At 51.1% G+C, this 15,578-nt stretch overlaps 1 protein-coding gene and 1 pseudogene across 1 annotated transcript in view; one reads left to right on the forward strand and one right to left on the reverse strand.

The window, feature by feature from the left end:
• Window positions 1-2,339: 2,339 nt before the first annotated feature.
• Window positions 2,340-3,133, forward strand: LOC102859654 (annotated as a pseudogene).
• An 886-nt stretch (window positions 3,134-4,019) lies between these two features.
• Window positions 4,020-15,578, reverse strand: part of LOC102868614 (fatty-acid amide hydrolase 1-like) — a 22,766-nt gene continuing 11,207 nt past the window's right edge. Inside the window, exons 2-15 of the mRNA XM_006898977.1 lie at window positions 13,968-14,081; window positions 11,700-11,837; window positions 11,359-11,492; window positions 11,073-11,279; window positions 10,797-10,837; window positions 10,425-10,549; window positions 8,570-8,695; window positions 8,011-8,108; window positions 6,823-6,922; window positions 6,465-6,505; window positions 5,623-5,662; window positions 5,056-5,164; window positions 4,398-4,543; window positions 4,020-4,148 (exon numbers count right to left, since the gene is read on the reverse strand). Coding sequence (XP_006899039.1) covers window positions 4,020-4,148; window positions 4,398-4,543; window positions 5,056-5,164; window positions 5,623-5,662; window positions 6,465-6,505; window positions 6,823-6,922; window positions 8,011-8,108; window positions 8,570-8,695; window positions 10,425-10,549; window positions 10,797-10,837; window positions 11,073-11,279; window positions 11,359-11,492; window positions 11,700-11,837; window positions 13,968-14,081 — 1,548 coding nt within the window. The remainder of the gene's footprint in view (window positions 4,149-4,397; window positions 4,544-5,055; window positions 5,165-5,622; window positions 5,663-6,464; window positions 6,506-6,822; window positions 6,923-8,010; window positions 8,109-8,569; window positions 8,696-10,424; window positions 10,550-10,796; window positions 10,838-11,072; window positions 11,280-11,358; window positions 11,493-11,699; window positions 11,838-13,967; window positions 14,082-15,578) is intronic.

The raw sequence follows: 15,578 nt of genomic DNA on the forward strand, positions 1-15,578 counted from the left end.
TGACAGTACACGCACACAAAATAATAAAATTTAAAAAAAAAATCTCTAAAGTAGGTACTGGCTTGAAATGATCAACTCAAAGAGGCTCACAGGGCTAAAGCCCAGGAACTGGGATAAGAATAGAGAGAAGAATCTGAACCTCAACAAACAGGGCTTAGGAGACAAAGAGAACACTGAGTTTCACTCCAAGCAGATAAGAGTGGAAACCACTGGAAGGTCTTAAGCAAAGAGTAAGGAACTCTGGTAGCACAGTGGTAAAGAGTTGCACTGGAAACCCAAAGGCATGCAGTTTGAGTCCACCAGCTGCTTCTCAGAAAATAGACAGGCAAATTCCTCCGATATTACTTACATACAGCCTCTGAAAACCCACTGGAGGGTCAGCTAGGAGTCAGTTCTGACTAGACAGCATGGAACAAAGAAGTAGCTCAATTTTATTATTTGTAAGGATCACTCTGGCTACCAGAAAATGGACTGGAGAACAGGTGAGGAAAGTAGATACCAGTTAGAAAGTTAATGTAGTGATGGCAGAGACCCCCACTTCAGTGACCACCTTCCCTCAGCAGCATGTGGTCCCCAAGACTATCCTCTTTCCCAACTCTGATCACTCAGGAACAGATGTTTGTGTACAGGCAAGCTCCCTGACAAGGCCAGGAGCCATCCCAGGATAGGAAAAGGCTTGTTCAGGTCTTCCTCCAGGACAGCTGAATCAGTACCAAAGAAAGGGCTGAATCAGTGAGGAAATGATGAATGAGCGTCCTGTGCTGCAGGACAATATTAACAATATTAATCATCATCAAATACTAGAAGAGAGAAATGAGGCAGGAGAAAGAGGATGTAAGGCCAGATAGCAAATGGTTTTATGGAGCAAGAGAAAGTTGCTATCACAGCAATAACAAGAAATTTGAGCAAAGTGCAGCAACTATCTGTGTCCTAATCCAGGTGTATGTGGTTTGGGCCCTTGACACAACCCTGATGTATGAGCATCGTGTCAGCCCTGGGATATCCCCCAGAGGCAGGCATGGCATTTCATGGCACAGAGCGCACGAACTTGATAGGGAAAATTCCCTCATAAGAAAATCAGTGGAGAATGCCACCTGGAGAGGGCAGCATGTGAAAAGTGAAGGTGGGGCCCAAGGACTGCCTGCCTTCAGACCCCTGGCATGTCTCCTACAGAAACAAGGGAGCTGGTCTAGGGCTGAGACTAGGGAGGGATGAGGGAGAACTTCCAGAGGAACCAGGAAGCCCTCAGCATGTCACATACTAGCCACCTTTCCAAACCGAGCAGGTATGAGCCTGAACTAACTCACCTTTACCCCAATTCTCTCTCCCAGCCCTGGGACACTGCCTGAGCAGAGGCCTCCTCTCCAGGTCAGGAATCACAGAGCTTCTTCTTAATCCTTCTCCAGGCTCTGCCTGCCTCCAGTCTACTCTCCTCACTGTACTGTGTAATCCTCCAATAATCTCCAATGGCCCGTGGGATGTAAATCAAGTTCCTGAGCTGGCACCAAAGTTCCCCATGATGTAACCCACACCATCATCACATTACTGCTGTTTCTCCTGCACTCATGTGACAGGCTTCCCTTCTACCAAATGTGTAGGTAGCCTTTAGGCATATTATTCCCTCTCGGGGGATGTTTCTGTCCTCCGTCTCAGCCTCTGGAAGCCTTTTGGATGGGTCACTCTGTCACATGGCTTTGTCACATGCTCACTGACCTGTGGGCTCCTCTCCCAGGCAGCATTAGCTCAGAGCCAGCTCTCCAGACTCCCTGTGACCTTGTGCCTGGCTCTATGATGGCCACTAAGGATAAAACGATGGCAATGGGGTCCCTGCTGGTGAGGACAGCCATCAGGCTAATAGAGTCATACCAATATACAGACACCCACTGCTGAGAGCAGATAGGGAAGGACACAGCCTATATGCTTCAGTGGCTAAGAGGCAGGAAGGAGTTCTTCCAGGGGAGAAAATGTAGCAGAGCCCTAGAGAAAGAAACTTTCCTGAAAGCAAACTGGGCCTCAAAGGATTTCACTCACTCATTCACTCATTGCCATTCAGATGAAACCCACTCATAACCGACCCTCAAGCAGGCTTTCCTATAGATTGCACAGGAGACCACTCATCTTCCTCCTGTAGAATGACTGATGGAGTCAGGCCCCAGAGAGGTGCTGCCTTTGAGCTAGCAGCCTATCTCCCTCTAGACTAAGCCACCAACATTCCCTGATACCAAATTCACTACTGAGTTGATTCTGGCTCACAGTAACCTTCCGTTGGTTTTCCAAAGGTACACACCAAATTGGAACCACTGGTGGATTCCAGCGACTGGCCATTTGTTTAGCTGCACACAGGCAAGATGGTCATGCTGCAAGGAGTCGTCCCTGAAGATGTGTGTAGGTTCCAGGTGGACTTCCAGTGTGGCTGCGGCCTGCTGCCCCGGCCAGGTATCGCCATCCACTTGAACCCTCGCTTCCACACCATCAAGTCTCACGTCATCTGCAACACCCTGTATGCTGGGCGCTGGCAAGCGGAGGCTCAGTGGCCCCGCCTGACCCTGCAGAGAGGGGTCAGCTCTTTTTCTCTGGGAATGTGGCAATGAAGGTGAGCGTGAATGGACAGCACTTTCTCCACTACCCCTAGAGGCTCCCACTCTCCTTTCTGGTGACATTTTGGTGAAGGCTATTGGATTTGTGAACATCAGTGTCCCTTTCTGGAGGGCAGAAGAGAGTACCCAGTCGGATACCCTTTCCTGCTGAAAAGTCCCAGGCTGGAAGTACCATGTTCCCAGTCTTCCCCACGGCCTCGGGCCCAGGCAGGTCATCATAGTTCGGGGGCTGGTCTTCCAAGAATAGAAGGATTTCATGCTGGCTCAAGTGCCTGTGTCACTCTGGGCTTCCTCTGCAGACAGGACTCTGGCCTGGATCTCCCCCTGAGGATGCAGGAAGCTGATCTTGGCTCCCTTTCTATTTTCTCCCCAGCAATTTTTCAAGGTGCTGCTCCTGTGTCATGAGGGAGGCCTGAAGCTTGCACTCAGTGGACAGGGAGTGGGAGCCCCCAGCCTGAGCCAGAAGGTCCTGGAACGGCTACAAGAGCTGTGGATCGGTGGCAGGGAGTATCCAGCTTTACTGCGTCCACCACTGAAGGCGGGGGGGAGCAGCCAGAGAAGGGGTATCCCTATACTAGGGTTCCACGGTATGAGCCTACTTTCATGTCCTCATTAAACTGTCTCCCTGTCACCCAGTCAGACCAGGTCACTGCTGGGGCGACAAGTCAGAGTCTGCAGGGACTTCCGGCCAGAGGGAAAACACAAAGGTGTGAAAGCCTCCCTCTGCTCTGGGCCTGGGATGTAGTGTTATATTCCTTCAAACCTGGACAGAGGCTCAAAGAAGACATTAAAAATTGAATAAAGAATCTAGAACTTAAAAAAAAAAAGACTAAAGACTGCACCACCAGAGGGCTTTAAAGGCATCCGTGGTAAGGAAACAAAAAGGACATAGTAAAAGAAAGTAACAAAGAAAGGAAGAAGAGGAAGGGCAGTGGGATGGGCCTAACTTAAGTGGCAGAGGAAGCATAATGGTGAGAGGTTGGGCTTGCAACACCCACTCTGAGAGGCCTGTGTCCCTCTTGTGGGTGATGGGCACTTAGGGGGTTTTGGAGAAATAAAGTGACATGACACGGCTGGAACAGGGCTTCAGCAGACCCAATCAGCATGCTCTCGGCAGGCTCCAACATCCCCCACCCCACCCTGTGTATACAGAAAGTACACAGACCAGAAAACTGTTACTTGGTTGTTAGGGAGCCTTCATCCATGTCATACACACTGGCCACCACATGGGGGAGTCTGGAACAGACCGGATAGAGGTGGGAACAAAATCCAGACTTGGGGGCTTAGGAGGTAGAGGAGCATGGAAGTCTCTGTCCCATGCTGGACATGTCCCCATGGGGTGGGTGGGTGGGTGAAGAGACCAGGCAGGGCCTCAGATAAAGCGGGCCTCAAGTCCTCCAGAGTGTGGTGAGTGGGCGACAGTCAAGACAGCTTCTTTTCACGGGTCATCAGCCGCTCCACCTCCCGCATGAACCGCAGACACAGCTCCTCCTGCCAGGGCAGAGCCACACACTGCACGGCCACAGGCAACCCCACACTCTTCTTCATGCCCTGCAGGGGACCCGGGCATCAGGATGGAGACAAGGCAAGACCACACACCCCAAGCCCAGTAGGCACCACAGCTGGAGAGAAGTGGCAGCAGACTAGGGTCAGGCCAGTCTTGGGGGCGGCTTTCAGAAGCCCTGGCAAGCTGGCCAGTACTGACACAGTTTCTGCCACAGCAACTGCAGCTGAAGGAGGGGTGTATGTTCAGGGGACAATGGGGTCTGGGGGGGCACAGGCCAGGTCTCTTGGCCTCACCTTCCGAAGTATCCAGTCCCAGATGTCCCCAAAGTAGCCCTTGTAATGTTCCATCTGGGCCTCGTCCTCGGTGGTTACACTGGTGACAGGAAGCACCCCCGCTGGGAAGTCCAGGCAATTGTAGAGAAGGGTATAGCTCACGGCCCCTGGAACATGTCAAAGCTTGTCAGAAAAGGTCATGTGATCACTGGTGCCACATGGACCTGTCTTCTAGCCTGTGAAATTGCTCATCCTGCCTCCACAGCAGAAAAAAGGCTCTCTGCTAGGGCTGGGGTCTGAGTGGCAAAGCCCAGGAATCCAGAATTCCAGGCCAGGCTGGAAAGCCTGATGGTGCTGAGCCTGCACCTTTACCCCTGTCACGTCCCCTACCTGGAATGGAGTCCCTATTTACTTCAAACCATAAACTCTGAACCTCAAGATTCCTAAAAGCATCCCTGCTGAGGGCACCAGCCTCCACCTGAATAGTGCAGATAGACAGCGCGCTCATTCCCTCCAAGCTATCCCATCTCTACAGAGTCAGACTCAATGAGCACGACCTCAAACGTAGGGCTCCCCTGTCCCAGGGCTCCTGTTCTTCAACTTCTCAGCACTCCTCACCCCAGCACAAGGCTGTGCTCACAGAAGAGAAGGGACAGGTAGGGCTGTGAGTGGTCCTCACCTGTAGCCCTGCCTGGAGTATTCAAGTCCAGAGCAGGGCTCAACATTGGGGTCAGCAGCACATCCAGGTCCAGGGCTCTCCACTGAGCGATCACTGCGTTTCGGTACATCTGGAGAGGACACGAGGCAGAGCACTCAGAGTCAGCCAGCCACACGGGCTCTCCATTCAGGGACAGAGGCTAGGCAGCTCGGAAACAAGGCACAGGGGCCAGGAAGCCTCTGGGAAAGCAGGCAATGGCTATTCTTCAGCAGCATCAGCTACTCAACCTCTGGCATGAACCACAGACACAACTCTCCCTGCGGAGCATGCCCATTCACTGCACAGGCAGCCCTGGAGAAGTTAGGAGGCACCCACGAGAGAGCGCCCAGCTAGCACAGCTCCCAGGACTGGGCATCTGGGCATATGACAGTCAAAGTGCAGGGCCCAGAAAGCTAGTCCAGGGTATGGAGGGGGCAGTGACAGGCTGTCCCAGGAGACCCATGGCTGAGAGACCCTGCTGATGGATGCCCTGTCCAACTCCAACCTCCACACACATACTTGGCTCTAGTGTAGGGGCTCTGGCCTTACCTCAATCTCATGGTGCAGTTCCCAGAGCTTCCCAGCCGACCTGGGCAGAGGGAGTGAAAGTCACCGGCCATGAGGGTCACAGCCAAAGGGATTAGAAACACCAGGCCCCCTTTCAGAGCTCACTCCTCCAGAGACCCTACCCAATCCCAAGGGAGTTCTGGGAAGGAAGCAGGGCAAGCAGAAGTTCAAATCACAGTCCAGGTGAGAAACTCCGGTCCCAAGAGGGAGTTAATGAGTGTTAACTCAGTGATCCCACCAGAGTGGGGACTAAGGTAGCCTGAATTCCCGCTGTGCTGTCTGAGGTCCTGAGCATCAGGGGGTCAGAGAAGGAGTACCACTGCAAGATGCCAGGGCGTGAAAATGATGTATTCACACCCTGCTTTCCCAGTCTGAGCCACTAAGGGGAAGAGAGGACCTGGCGCCGCTCAGTTGAGTTCAGCTCTCTAAGAACAGCATGCCTCAATCTTTTCCAAGTATCTACCACGCCTCCCCAGCCCAACTCCTTCCTGACTTTTCCCACCCACCCCACCTCACCCCCAACCAGGCCAGTCTTCCCCTTTTCACCCCTTGCCCCACAGGGTCCTCTCTCGTGCCCTCATCTCCCTCAGACTTTTGCTCTCCAGCCAGGCCTGGGCCCTGCAGCCTGTCCCTGCTGAGACAGAACTTCAAGGTCCCACCTGAATGCCAAAGAGGTGGCCACCCTGCCCGGGTTGTTTCCTGTCTCAGAAACCACTCCCCTCCAACCTTTTCTTGTGGGGAAACCACTCACACCCAGGTAAGAGGAAATCAGGGGGAAACAGGGAAAGGCTACTAGGCACGCTTACAGAAGGAAGTGTTCTTACCTCGGCTTCATGTTGCTAAGAAAAGAGGTCAACCTTGGGAGCTGTAAGAGAGGCACAGAGTCAAGGATTCTGCCCTGAGCTGAGTTGTAGCCATGCCTCCTCTCCCTCTGTCTCTGCCCCCAGATCCCAAGTTGGCACCCCTTTCTGCATGAAGTGTGACTGAATATTGTAGAAGGGGAAAGGCGAGGAATACAGGATGGGGACTGAAGAGATGAGGAAGTTATGCCTACCCAAAGCAAGAGTGACTCAGAGCAAAGGGGAAGAGCCTGTAGCCATGGAGTATCCTTCTCCCAGAGATTTCATCCCAATTCCCTCCCACTTGACCCATCCTAGTCCCTTCCACTCCCTGCATCCTCACCAGCGGCTTCAGCAGGAAGGCCAGCAGTCCTTTAAGCCACACAGGGAGCTTCAGGATTAAGACCAGATCCCCCAAGCAGGGGTCCACGAAATCACCTTTGCTGGGAAACAAAGAGCCCAGTGTAGGGTATTCCTACCGCAGACATCCCCCCATTCCCAGTGACCTTGTCCACCTCCCTCCTCACTAGATTCAGTAACCACCCCTTCATCTATCTCCTGGAATTCCTTTCTACTCAGCCAGCAGGACCTGCCCTCCACCACTGGAGCACTCCAAGGCAGGACTCCATGTCTCTCTCTAGAAAATCCAGCTCAGAGCAGCAGAGCCGGGTGTCGGTATCTCCCCTACTAGGGCTTGATACGGAGGTCAACCCCGCTTGATAATGGTGGCAGCCTGGAGACACAAATGGGCTGATCCACAGAGGTCCACCCATGAATCTTGTCTCAGAGGCTATCTCTGCCTCAAAGACTTGGGGAATAATTCTGGGGCCTCATTCCCAGGGCCACAGTAAAGCCTGGACCATCCTGACTGCTCTGTGAGAAATAAACACCACCGCCAGGGCCTCTGACTAAGCACAGCATGGGGTGAAGCATCCCCCCAGGGGAGTCAGGGGATGTAGGTTGCTGGTTTGAAGGGCACAGTCATGCTGATCCAGATGCCATCACAAGATCTGTCCTCTCTACACCTACCAACTTTTAAGAACGGAAACAACCCAAAGGAATCAGCTTCTTTCAACATGAGCTCTACAATTCCCCTAAGTGGGTCTGGTCCAACTCAACAACTTTACAAAAGAGAAACCGAGGTCCTTCTCAAAATGCAAATACTTACATCGAGTCAGGCAGAGCCTAAAATTACAGCATGATGCTCAAGGCCTCCTCCCCTCCAATCTCGATCCTGCCACCTTGTTTCTCAATCTTTCCCAACCCAACTGGCGACTCCCATGCCACCTCCTCCCTCACAACAATCTCGGCTCAGTCCAACCTCCCCTTGTCTGTCTGGCACCTTTCCAAAGCCGCCCTAGCAAGGTATCCCCAGTCTCGGGAACAGCAAGGCCCTGCCCTGGATGCTCAGATTCTTCTCCACAGTCAGCTGAGGCTCACCCATAACTGCTCTCTAACCCTGAGATAGACATTCTCTCAGCCTGTCCATCTCCTCACCCCACCACAGGACCCAAAGCCCACCATCACTCACAAGTTCTGCAGGAAACGGTGGCCGCCATCACTGAACAGTCCACCTGTCGCCAGGGTCTCTAGTGCGTAAGGAATGTCACTTGGCAGGAAGTGAACCAGCTATAGAGATGGAGAGGTGTCAGTACCCCAGGACCAGCAGCCCTTGACTCCCATGAACCCCTTGCTGACTAAGGGGCCTTGAGAGGAAAGAATGAACCAACTCTACCCACAAGGCAATCTTCAGTGGACTCAAAAAAGTCCCTTTATTGACCAATGAAAATTCTCTATTAAACGCACGTGAGAGATGTCTAGAGATATATAAAATGTTGCCTCAGCTAAACAGACCAAAGCCCGAGTAACCTCTAGAAAGCTGTGCACTATCACTTGTGATTGGCAAGACCCCTAAATACAGCACTCAGACATCACCCAGCACTGGTCTCGAGCTTATTACCAATCACTACCCTTATGTTCCCCCAACCAACCCTTTATATACTGACCCCACAGAGACCCAGGTTCCATTAGCAGCTACAAAACAATAAATCTGGGAGGATGGCAGGACTTCCAGGCTACCATCATCATACCGTGTGGCCAGCCGCCTCAAGGCGCTCCTTGGTCTCCAGTACAGCCCTTCGCATGGCCGGGGTGGGCATGGTATAGTTGTCCGTTTCATAGTACCCAATACGCAAGGGCCGAGAGCTTGTGTAGATCTGGGGGCAAAACACAGCAGTCAGAGTCAGGTAAGGTGAGGGCAGCCCCAGCCAGGGATCCCAGAGACCAGAGAAATCTCTCCACCTCAGACACAGCCGTGAGCCTACAGCCCAGATGGATGGCTCTGGTTCTCCTTGGTTCTGATCCCCAGCAGGGCTACCCCTTCTGCATTTGACCATTTCACAAAATGCTTGGACAGTGAATGAGTAAATGCGCAGAGCAAAGGCTTCTCATTTGAAGATGAAATTTGCCCAAGGCAGCCAAGGGCAAAATGAAGACATTGGATTTGTTCCTAAGCTAAAGCTCTCCTCTACCAGTTTCAAGAGCATTGTTCCCAGCTCCCATGGCTGTCTCAGACTCTTAGTCTGGGACCTTTCTCCTCCTTCTCTCCTTCCTTTTGGGAAGGAGTTCCTGGCTACAACTATCTGAACCACTGGGTTCAAAGGACATCCCTCTCTGACATACACAGGTAGCTAGCTCACCAGTCAGCCCAGATTTGCCCTCCTGCTCCACTCCCAAGAAGGTCAAAGGCCCATTTGCCTGTCCAGGGACCCTCCAGCACTGCAGAGATGACAAAAGGCCTCTCACATAGACAGAAATGACTGACTGCTAAGAAACAGAATCACTATATAGCTTACTGTACTATTCCAAAGTTTTCACAATCTAATTTTACTACTCCTGAACACTCTTACTCAATAACTTTATTATTCGTTCCTGAAGGGCGCATCAACTCTTCAAAAGACAGCATCAAATGACAGTTTGCATTCAAGACTCTTTGAATGTCACTTCAAAATCCTCTTGATTTTATCTATCAAAGGGAGGTCCGGTTGGCCTAGTGGATAAGGAGTTGTGCTGCCACCCCAAAGGCAGGCAGTTCAAATCTAGCAGCTGTTCCCTAGGAGGAAGATGGGTAGTCTCTTCCTGTGTGAATTACAGCCTCTGAAAACCTCCCAGAGGATCAGCTATGAGGCATTTTGACTCAACAGTGCATAACAAAAACATGTCCACCAATTCTAAAGTATTAGATATGATTATTACTCAATCTTAACCATAACTCCACATTAAAAGACTCACCTTAAAACAGACTTCACAATCTCAAGAAATATGACAACTTTGCCTAGCCCTCTTGTCCCAGCTTTCCTTCACCTGCAGATCAAAAAAACTCAGCTCTTTTTGATCTGCAAGTTGTGTGGGTGATATTCTAGGGTACCAGAATTCAACACTACCCTCAGACACCAGCCTTCTCTGGGAGGAGGAAACAGCCCTGGTTTTAAGTGTCTTTCACTCACTCAGCCTATTACAAGTATCCATACTGCATACTGGAGATCTGCACACAAATCAACTAAGAAAGGCATTCATTGACTGGATCAAACACAGGCCAGCCACAGGAGTTCTCCCTCAAGGATTTCTCAAACTAGAAAGTAGTTTCATGGCACCCACTTCATAAGAACAGCAGCAGAGTCTGGGCCAGTTAGGCAGCCTTTCCTCCCTGGAGGAGCAAAGTGGTCCTTTGAAAACTGGAGTGTTTAAAACTGCAGACAAGGGCTCCATCTGGTGGCTATCTATGAAACAGCAGCCAAGCCCGACTTCAGACCCAAGAGGGGGTTTTCAGAAGACAGAGCCTCCAAGCTGGACCACATGGAGATATAAATGCAGAATTTATATGTGGATTCTCAATTATCAATAATAACTACATCCAGCAAATGACCAACCCCCACTCCTGCTCACCTCCTCCCTGAAGGGTATGGGAGGCACAGTGGGGTCCAAACGGAACATGTCTTCACTCAGTAGGGCTCTCATGCACAGCGCTAGGCTTTCCACATCCCGGGCCATGGGGCCAACTGAAAGCTGTACTGTGGAACAGGGAGAGGAGAGAAGAGAGACGGGAACAAGGTCACCTGGCCCCAGTAATGTTAGGGCTGAGTCTAAGAAATCACATGAGCAGAGACAAGGAGACAGGAACTCAGACTTAGAGTGGCTTGGCAGCCAAATGTTGCCCACAGGAGACACAGGGGCAGATGTGGACAGACAAGCAGAGGAAGACGTAGATCAGGAAGACCCCACCACCCTCCCGGGCATAAAGGGAAGTGCAGACCTCACCTGCTACTTGTCCATAGACACAGCCCTTCAAGCCACTCTTGCTGGGGAAAAAAACCACAAGATGTGGGAGTAAGAAAGGGTCACCTTCTGCCCATCCCCACACCAAACATAGCTTAGAAGTCACATTAACTAGGAATTAGGGTCAGTGTTGTTGAAATTCCCTTACAGCAAAATGTTGGGTGATCCCTGCCCTGAGCCCACAGCGGTTATATGTTAGGCCAGGGTCACACAGTTAGGGACCCAGAAGCTCCCTCCCATCTAACACCTACACCATACCTGAGGCGGTTCCCTGTGGGCTTGAGGCCACAGATGCCACAGAAGGCAGAGGGGAAGCGGATGCTGCCACCAATGTCAGTGCCTAAGCCCAGGAGGGAGCCCCCGGCCGAAATGAGGGCCCCTTCACCCCCTGAGGAGCCACCTGGGCTCTTGGAGCACTTCCATGGGTTGACAGTCTGGCCGTAGAGGGGGTTGCTGCAGTCATAGCTGGGAGGAACAGGAACAGGTCAGGTACGTGTCATATTGGTACTGGTGCCCTGCCCCGTCCCACACCCCAACACCCAACCTGAACATGGACTGTGGGACGTTGGTATGCACGAAGGGCACAGCACCCTGCCGCTTTAGCACCTGTACCACCACACTGTCACATTCCGATGGCACCCCATAGTTCAGGCTCAAGCCCAGCGTTGAGTCCTGGCCCTGGGAAGAGAGGCCCATGAGTTAAGAGACTGTCAGCAGCCCAGCCCACCTCAACCACCACAGGGGCCAAAGCAAGGTGGATCTTTGAACCTACTTCCTTGAGGGGCCAAGGTGACCCAGGACACAGTTCAGGCAGGCAGGGATGGGACAGAGAGTAGGGAGAGAACAAGGGCCTGATGCTGAGTCTTTCCAGGAGGGAGCATGTACCTTGTAGCTAAAACACTCCTTGAGGCTCACAGGGACCCCATAGAGCAGGCCCTGCCTTGGACCTGCCAAAGTCGGTTGAGTCTCGCAGTCAGTCAGGTAGGAGGTCACACAGTTGGTCTCTTTGTTCACTTCCCAAGCCTACAGTGGACATAAGACAGCGAGGCTGACCCTTGAGGGTATATCCAGAGAAGAGAAAGCAGCAACACAGCCCAGAGGGAATCTGGGTCCAGCATGTCCCTCTCCAGGAACATCTGGCCCTCACCTCCCTTTTTCTGCCTCTGGCCTTTCTTAGACAGGGAGAGAGAGTAGAGCCAGGATCTTCAAGGGTACAAGGTTCTGACTTCAGACGTCTGCTAGAAAGGCTCATGAGTTGGCCATGCACTTTCTGCCAAACCTCACCTCTGTCCCTGGAAGGCAGGCAGGGAGGACCCCTACCCAGACCACAATGGGAATCAGTGTAGAGCAGAGTTAATAGCCAGACTCTAATCCCCCATTGCCCAGAACTTTCTCCTCACACAAGTTCAGCCTCCCCTTCTTCAGAAATACACTGAAGTATAATGATCACACCACACAGAAGACATACTGGCAGAAGTAAAGGGGGAGAGGCTTCACTGAAAGGAACAGTGTCTGGGCTGGGCCTACTAACCATCTTTAACAGGTCCCTAGAAGAAGGTAGTGAGAGGCACAGGTATTTATTTTCTCGTGTTCCTGTTCACTCCAGAGTGCAACACCAGAGAGAAATGGATGTGGGTCTTGTTGCTACACCCTGGTGTGTGGGCAGACAGCCCTAAAACCTGTCCTCAGATTACTGAAGGCAGGAAGAGACCTAGGCTATAACCAGACACTGTCTCATCAATAACAAAAGCAGGGACATTGCTCAGGACCAAGAAGTATTATCTGCTGAAACAGCAGCATCCTTCCTTTCAGTGTCACCCCGCTCAGGGATTCCCACCCTTTCTCTTCACAGCCAGCCAGCCCCTCCCTCTCTCTCATCCACTCATCAACTACTGTTACTTACACCACTTTCATACGCACATTCATGTTCACACGCTTAGTGGCCACTCTCACGTGTCACACACTCTCAAGAAATCCTACGCATAGGGGAGCTCTGGTGGCCTAGTGGCAAGAAGGTGCAACTACAATCCCAGAGGTGCATGGTTCAAATCCACCAGATGCTCTGCCGGGGAAGAAGGGGCAATCTCCTCCTGTACCAGTCAGATCTGATTTGACGGTACACGCACACAAAAATAATAAAGCAAAAACAAAAAAAATTTAAAAAAAAAAGAAATCCTATGCAAAGTTCACATGCACGGATCACAATGCACGCCCACGTCCACTCATTTCAAATCCATTTCTTGAGCACTCACTACATGAAAGACATTGTGCTTGGCACTAGGCTGCAAGTACAGCTAAGACAAGCCCTGTCCACAGAGCACCTGCATTGATAGGGAGAAGAGACAAGGTTTAAGCTGTTACAAAGAGGAAACCCTAAAGGCTGGGAGTAAACAGGGTCAGGGAAGGACTCCTGGAAAGGGCAAATCCTCCCGTGAAGTCCTAGCCAGGAATCTGTGTCACCAGAAGAAGCAAAGAAAAGGGGTGGGTCCTGACCACCAGGAAGCTGCAGGAGTCTGTGGCCAGAGAGAGGGCAGGAGCAGCAGAGCCAGGCCTGCAGGTGGGCTCTCAGTCAAGGCATGAAGATTTGACAGGGGACCTGCCCAGGAGGCTGGTTCTTGGTCATGGAAAGAGCTGCTGGTGGTGGATCAAGCAGCTACAAGGGAACAGAGACAAAGGAACCACCTAGAGGAAGGTTTAAGAAGCAAACATACTTGGTGACTAAGGGAGTAAGGACCAGGGAGAGAAAGAAGGAAACCTGGGCTGAAAGCCAGATTGCTGGCTAGGATAACATTCTGTGCATATATGTATATATGTGTCTCTCTTTCTCCTCTCCCCCTACTACTCTCTCTCTCTTTTACACACACACACACGCACGCACGCACGCACACTTATCAGCTCTGGCTCCTGTTCCTCCCTGGCAGCCCCTGGTACTGTAGTTACCAGCATAGTCCTCCAGAGGCTGTGGCCTGGAATCACAATGCATACCCACGTCCAGCTAAGACAAGCCCTGTCCACAGAGCACCTGCACTTGATATGGAGAAGAGATAGGGTTTTCCCTGTCTCATGAAGAGGTGTGTTTTCCCCACAGCCTGTGCTACAAGCCTGAAGGAGGAGCTACTGGAAGGATCAGGCGCTGGCTTTGGCTTTCATTACCTTTCCAACATAGGTAAAAAGTGCAGCTTCAGGGGACAACTCTCCACTGCGTAACTTCTGTACCAGCTGTGTCAGCGGCAGGGCTAGCAGAGCTTCTGTGTCCAGGTCAGGGTTCTGTGGAGACACTTGGATCAGTTGCCCACTCCATGAAAGCTCCAGGTGGCCAAGTAGAGGCATGACAAACACTGTCACCTGCCAACCCATGGCAGACAAAGCCACGCACAGCTCTGACCGCTGCACGTGGCCGCTGGCTCCCCTGGACGGTGCAGACACATCTCCTCTGGTAGCCTCCTGGAAGGGGTGTCCAGCACAGCCTGGGTGATTACTTAGTAATTACAAACGACTACTAGCCACAGCCATGCTGCGCACCATGCTAGAGTATCTCATGTTTCGAATAAATGTTACTACCAGTCCCATTATGCAGATAAAGCTAATAAGTTTTTTATTGTCATTCCTATTATGCAGGACTAACTTAGATGGGGTGGGCACAATTTCAGCTGTGATTGTTAGGATATAAAGAAGCGAGAGGTTGGGAGAGACCAATAAAGAAAGTGAAACTTAGAGAAGTCTCTCACTCAGGATCACATGGAAAAGCCAGATGCTCTGTCCCCATAGCACAAGTCACTCACTGGCTAGCAACCTGCATCTAACTGCAAAGGAGGGTGAAGACTTATGAGACTCTGACCGTAGGTGGTTGGAGCTGTAGCTGGAAGCAGTATCTGAAAGGGAGGATTCTTTCATTCGCATCATTAATCATCAGTATTGGATACTGTCATGGACTGAATGATACTCTCCCAAAACACTTGCCAACTTGCCTTCCCAGTGGATCTGCAGTTAGGTAATAATGAGATCATTCTTCACGTTCTGATCTGATGTGATCTGTCAATCATTCCTGAGGGGATTGGAGGGGGATGCAACACCCTTCCTCAGGTCATAGGCCTGATCAGGTGCACAAAGAGTCTCCCCAGGGTGTGGGCTATTGTTAGGTGTTATCAAGTCAGTTCCAACTCACAGCGACTCTGGGTACAACAGAAAGAAATACTATGCAGTCCTGCACCATTCTCACAATTGTCGCTGTGTTTGAGCCCATTGGTGCTATCACTGTATCACCCACCTCACTGAGAGTTGTCTTCTTTTTTGTTGATTCTCTATTTGACCTGATGGAAGAGTCCCTCCTGTCTATCAGCTTCTGCAGGTCTAATGCATGGCCTGTAATATCTTTTCTCTTACAAGAGACTGAGGGAGTCCTAACCAGAGAAGAACCAACACTCTCAACATGAGAAGTCAGGAAATCAAAAGATAAATTGCACTGGGAAAATCTGCTATCAGGGACCTCTCTAGAGTGCTGAAAAGCAACAATGTCACTCTAGAGACTAAGGTGTGCCTAATCCAGGCCATGGTTTTGCAATTACTTATTATGCTTCACTAAGCATGACAGAAATAGCAGGCCTCTGAAAACCCTATGTACAACAGAACACATTTAGATAACAGAAATGGCAAAGGAGGTTGAGTTTTCAAGTATGGAAATACAAAGGAAGAGGAACAGTTGTAAGCAGACACTGGTGATTGGGACATGGAATGTGAGAACCATGAATGTAGGAAATTTAGATA

This window comes from Elephantulus edwardii, unplaced genomic scaffold (assembly GCF_000299155.1).
Source record: "Elephantulus edwardii isolate Elephantulus edwardi_28Jun2011 unplaced genomic scaffold, EleEdw1.0 scaffold00243, whole genome shotgun sequence".
In the NCBI taxonomy this organism is placed as follows: Eukaryota; Metazoa; Chordata; class Mammalia; order Macroscelidea; family Macroscelididae; genus Elephantulus; species Elephantulus edwardii.